At 35.5% G+C, this 5,232-nt stretch overlaps 1 protein-coding gene across 1 annotated transcript; it reads right to left on the bottom strand.

Moving 5' to 3' along the window:
* Positions 1-831: 831 nt before the first annotated feature.
* Positions 832-4,539, bottom strand: LOC117318158. The gene is made up of 3 exons (XM_033873175.1): positions 4,154-4,539; positions 1,773-1,949; positions 832-1,074 (listed from the first exon to the last, which is right to left on the bottom strand). The coding sequence occupies exons 1-3, from the start codon at positions 4,443-4,445 to the stop codon at positions 860-862; spliced, it is 684 nt and encodes a 227-aa protein (XP_033729066.1). The 5' UTR covers positions 4,446-4,539; the 3' UTR covers positions 832-859.
* Positions 4,540-5,232: the final 693 nt, after the last annotated feature.

Here is a 5,232-nt window from a genome sequence, read left to right as displayed (position 1 = left end):
CATGAAATAAATCGTTGTTAAGAGTACTAGATCTGTTTCTTAATCTTGCATGCATAATGTTATGTTTTCTGTCACCAATTTGATAGTAGAAGGGAACTTTTGTGTCTGTAAAATTTTGAAGAGAATGTTTAAAGGCCGAGTACGTAACACTTTGTCGGATTTCGTTATCTAAATGATTCCATAGTTGGATAGTAGAGGGAAAGAAAGATGAATTAGTAAGATGTAAACGGTAATTTGGTAACGAGTAATTATTGGCATTTCTAAGGTTATATTGAGAATTTTCTGATACTAATGGTGGAAGAAGTGATGTTAGGTAATTTGGAGATAATTTATGTTTAATTTTATAAAAAAGCTGCAATTTTCGCCTAGAGCGTCTAATAGCAAGAGGTTCTAAACCACTTTCAGAATATAATGACTGTATACTAGTGTAAGATGGTAATCCCGTAATCACACGTGCAGCTTCTAGTTGAAGTTTTTCTAGTTTATCTGAGTCACCGAGACTACACCCATCCCATACCTCACAACAATATTCTAATAATGGTATAATATACGAAGTATATATTCTATATAAAGTGTGGCGATTTAATATATATTTAAGTTTACGCAAAACACTTATCTGTTTCGATACCTTTTTACAAATACTATCAATATGACTGGTCCATTTACAATTTCCGTCCAATATAACTTCCAAGTGCCTATGATTTTCTACGAAGTTCACACTAACATTATCAAATTTAATATCAATTACATAATCTAGCTCAGAATTATGGATAAGCAGTGCCTCTGTTTTGGAAGGATTAAACTTTACTAACCATTTATTTGCCCAATCTTGAATAATTACCAACATTTGTCACAACCGTTATATCTCGCACATAAAGTCACGACTCATTGTTCCATGCCCATTGGCCCATACATAACTACTGTCCTTCAACTCAATATAGATGCTTGTTTGGGACACAGGCTGGGATGTGTCCCAGGCCGTAAACGATAGAGGGGTCCCGTCCTCGTATGCGAAGTTGTTATCTTTATTCTCAGAACGTCCCCCGATATACACCGAACTGATTCCATTGGCAACTAAAAAAGAAAATATTCATTAGCAGATTAGCCGATGGGTGGTATAGCTTAACAGACATACCAAACTACATTATGCTATAAAATGTAGCAAACTATAATTGTCAAGCAAAAGGGCATGAACTGTTACCATTTCATATGTTTATAACTATGCTGTCATACCCATACTAAGAGCGTGTAGTGATATATTTAAGATATCATAATTCAAACCCAGGATAGATTATTGACGGCAAAACATCAACAAAAAGGTGAAACGATATGACCAGGTGTTTCTGTAGAGTAAGCGTCTTCTGCTTCATAGACGACACAGCATACAAATCTAGGTCAAACCAGGGTTAAGTCACAATCTTAAAGGGAGTTTGAGGGTGGTAACTATGGAACCACTGGGCATATCAACAATCATCAAACACGTCTGACTTCATATCGCATAAGGAAATATAATATTTCGAAAAAATGAGAACATAATGTAAAGTTTTATAATTAGAATACAACAATGCATGATCCAATGAAATGCAATCCGCATTCAAACTTTGGAAATTATTTTGTAAGAAAAAGAATAATGTATACCTTTTACGACAATTCAGTTAAGTGTGTGCATTCATTTAAAAAGACATTTGAACTGCGGAAAACGTTCTATTAGATTCTATTTGCGTGTATCGATGACTATGGTAGCTGATTTAGTTATAATGAGTTAGACATACGCAGAAAGTCTGTGATGTGTTGCTGCCGTTCTGTGGAGCTTATCCTGATCAGGTGTGCTCCATCAGCTTCACAGAAATCAGTAGCTGATGGAATGTTCATGTTTAGTCCAATGACCAACCGGTAACACCAGCCAAGCGTGTCGACATAAACATAGCCAAGGTCGGTAGGACAGTGAGCTATACAAAATATACAACATAAGAGTATTGAAAAGAACAACAACGACAATATACAAATGAATTTTTGGTCAACGCTTCTAACTGAGTGGCATGTACATGTAGACAATATATATATGTTCGTAAAAGGAGCATTCTTTCCTTTGAATAAAGTTTAGGTCGTCAAAATTAAACTTACTGGAAAATATGTATTTTTCCAAGTAGTAAAAGTTATAATCTTTACATTAATACGACAGTTTTATTCTCAAGATAAACCAAAGATCTTCGAGTATCAAGTCTTGAAAATTCTTAATTCGACCCGAAGTATCACTAATTTCTGCAAAGACATACGGTATTTGAACTATTTGTCTACATTACGTCTTTTCCCTGTACATGTCGACGTTGATTACTTGTAGGCACAAACATTCATATAATCATCGTTCAGACATAGATTTCATCAATAGAAATTCTGCATGTTTCTGATGTCCGAACGAAGGAATATCCCTTTAATAATCAAATAATAGCTGTATTTCTATTTTGTATAAATGAGTTATATCCCCTTGACTGTTGTATTTTATAATTTTCATTTCAAAATTTAATACTTGTGAATAACATACAATCAGTCTAATTAGCTACTGTCGGAGAACATTTATATAGCCTGTTATTCGATCCTATTAACATGAAAATGAAATGAAAAACAACAACAAAGGATTTTGTAAAGAGTACCCTTGGTGGCTACGTTGACATTACCTTTGAAAAAAAAAGCATAAGACCAGGTGTCCCTTAAAGGTAAACGTCTCCTGTCACATCGACGACAACCCTCATTGGAATCTACCGTAAGAATGGGTCTTTCCTGTCTGTACCTTGCGGGCTATACGATTGTCTAATAGCGGGATATGATTCTTTTGTGCTTTGTTCTTTTACACATGAAGACTTTTTTTTCACAATTATTTCTAAGTGTGCAAACAAATACAAGATATAAGTACATACATATATACCTATTGTGATGTGTACTCATCATAGCCATCATAGCCGAGTTATTATCTCCGTGGTAAATTGACCTCTTTGGGTCATGGAACATGTAAACCGAACAGAGATTCTTATTATTCTTATCAAAATTATGAGAATGTGTATGAGAGAAAGATAATTCTAATTAAAAGAAACTGTAGAGCAACGCCCGTTTACTTGTAAACATGGAAGAATTGTTTTCAGAGACAACCAATGAAGAGAAAAAGCGGCAAACTAATTCTCCAATTACAGATTTATATTTCCATGTGCTCTACATTGCCCCAATATAAAATTAGTTTTAGAAAATTTTTGCAAGTTACTTTGATCAATCGGGTTTTTATTCCGGTAGCAATAGTTTTCGTGACGTCAAAAATACGCTTAATATAATGACGTCAGCATTAACGACGTCGTTTCGTGACGACGTTACGAACATGTTTAGGAAAATTATGATCTGATAACTTTTGATTTTGTTGTTAAGGTTATATGATGATAAAACATGGAAAATGGACATACGAACGTATCATACCATATTGGGCACAATTTCCTTGTTGGCTATCAATATAAATATCTTTAAACATCAATAATGATTGCAAACATTCTAGAAGTAAACTCGGCGTATCACGCGCGGGTAATCGGCCAGTACGGCTTATCTCGAAATTAAAAAAGCTAATTATTGCTTCCCACGGTCTATTTCCTGGGGCGGGTAATACGCAGAAAATGATGGAAGATCAACTCCAGGTAATATAACTTCTAATATATAGACTAGGATGATAAACTACCCGACACAGCAACGAGTATCAAAGACTAACGTCAAATCGAGGCGAGTTTATAAAGAGTGTCAGCACCACTTCCATCATAATTTCACTGCTAGTTATATCGTTTCCTTGATAAAATACATATTTATGCGGCATGCCTTGCATTTCGTTCCTATTAACTTGGTTCTCACTAAAGAACCTGCCATCACTCATATTTAGGCAGCTGAAGTCGATGAAACAGACGACCCATATCCTTTATTTTCTGGCTATCAATTTCAAACACAGAAAATGTAGTTCATCGAATAATGCATGGTTCCATTACAACATCAGTTATAAAAAATGCATGCATATACATTTATGTAGATCTAGTAAAATATGTAAAATGTTTTCCATTATCGAGGGTTTTAGTTTTAATACAATCTAGCTTTCACTTGGAAGAAAGAGGAGGAGAGGTTAAAAACTCACATGTAATTTTCCTGTATGACTTCCATCCATTTTCAGCAGTTGAAGCATCATTACTGAGCAGAACGTTGTAGAGGCGACAACTTTTAGTACCTCCGTGATAGGAGAGTGACACACAGGACGAGTTGCATTGTACCGCACATCGCAGGACACTAGATGTGAACATCGCAATACCTGCACTATCATCAGTTAGGCGTAAATGTCTCATGTGAGTCATTTCAGTCATCTCTGTAACCATATTTTCACAGTTACATAATGCAAACAGCAAGGATAAGTAATGAACTTTGCCAGTCATGTTTCATCCACAAGACACTAGCTTATCAAATATAACAAAACTGTAGTAGCATCACTGTGTTGATACTGGATAGATATCTTATCACTACTGTACGAGTTCGAAACCTACGTGGGGCAATTTCCAGGTACTGACCGTAGGCCGCTGGGTTTTTTTCCGGGTACTCCGGCTTTCCTCACCTCCAAAACCTGGCACGTCCTTTAATGACCCTGGCTGTTAAAGGGCGTTAAACAAAAACAAATCAAACCACTACTGTAGGGCCTACCCAAACTGAGACACGTTGGCTCAACTACCTATATTTACTATCCCATTAACACTGGAAAACGATTTTACGAACAATGCACAACGTTTTATTGTTGTATTGTGTTTGAAGTATGTTAAGAGCTAGTACATCCTGACGACCCACTCCGTCGATGCACGTGATAACAGGAAGGTCTCCCTTTTAATTTTTGACTGTGACGAGATATAAAGTTTCAAAGACCATCTACGTTTTCCATTAGTTGAGGAAACCACAAAAAATTGGACCAATTCTTAAAAAATTGACTCGCTGAATTTAATGTTCAAAATCTATTGATTGACAAGCAAATCTTAATTGGACCTTTACATTGTATATCAATTCTTTAATGCATTGATACACACACTTTCATTAGATATGAACTATTGATAAATCAATGTTAAAGCTCGGCGTTACTGGGTTAATGACTTATGATGTCTCTGAGGTATCGCGCAAACGACTTATAATGTTTTCCAGAGGTACGGTAATATTGTCTTATTTTATATTTCAGAGTTA

The sequence above is a fragment of the Pecten maximus genome, chromosome 19 (genome assembly GCF_902652985.1).
Source record: "Pecten maximus chromosome 19, xPecMax1.1, whole genome shotgun sequence".
NCBI classification, from domain to species: domain Eukaryota; kingdom Metazoa; phylum Mollusca; class Bivalvia; order Pectinida; family Pectinidae; genus Pecten; species Pecten maximus.
The sequence above is the reverse complement of the archived record's forward strand: the minus strand, read 5'-3'. Positions and strand labels throughout refer to the sequence as shown.

Bases quoted from the DNA above. Each gene is read 5' to 3' on its own strand.
- LOC117318158 (XM_033873175.1), bottom strand. From the start codon at position 4,445: ATGACTGGCAAAGTTCATTACTTATCCTTGCTGTTTGCATTATGTAAC. The intron at 1,950-4,153 runs GTGAGTTTTTAA...TATTTTGTATAG, and splicing joins GTCATACAGGAAAATTACAT to CTCACTGTCCTACCGACCTT. The intron at 1,075-1,772 runs GTATGTCTAACT...TTTCTTTTTTAG, and splicing joins ACACATCACAGACTTTCTGC to TTGCCAATGGAATCAGTTCG.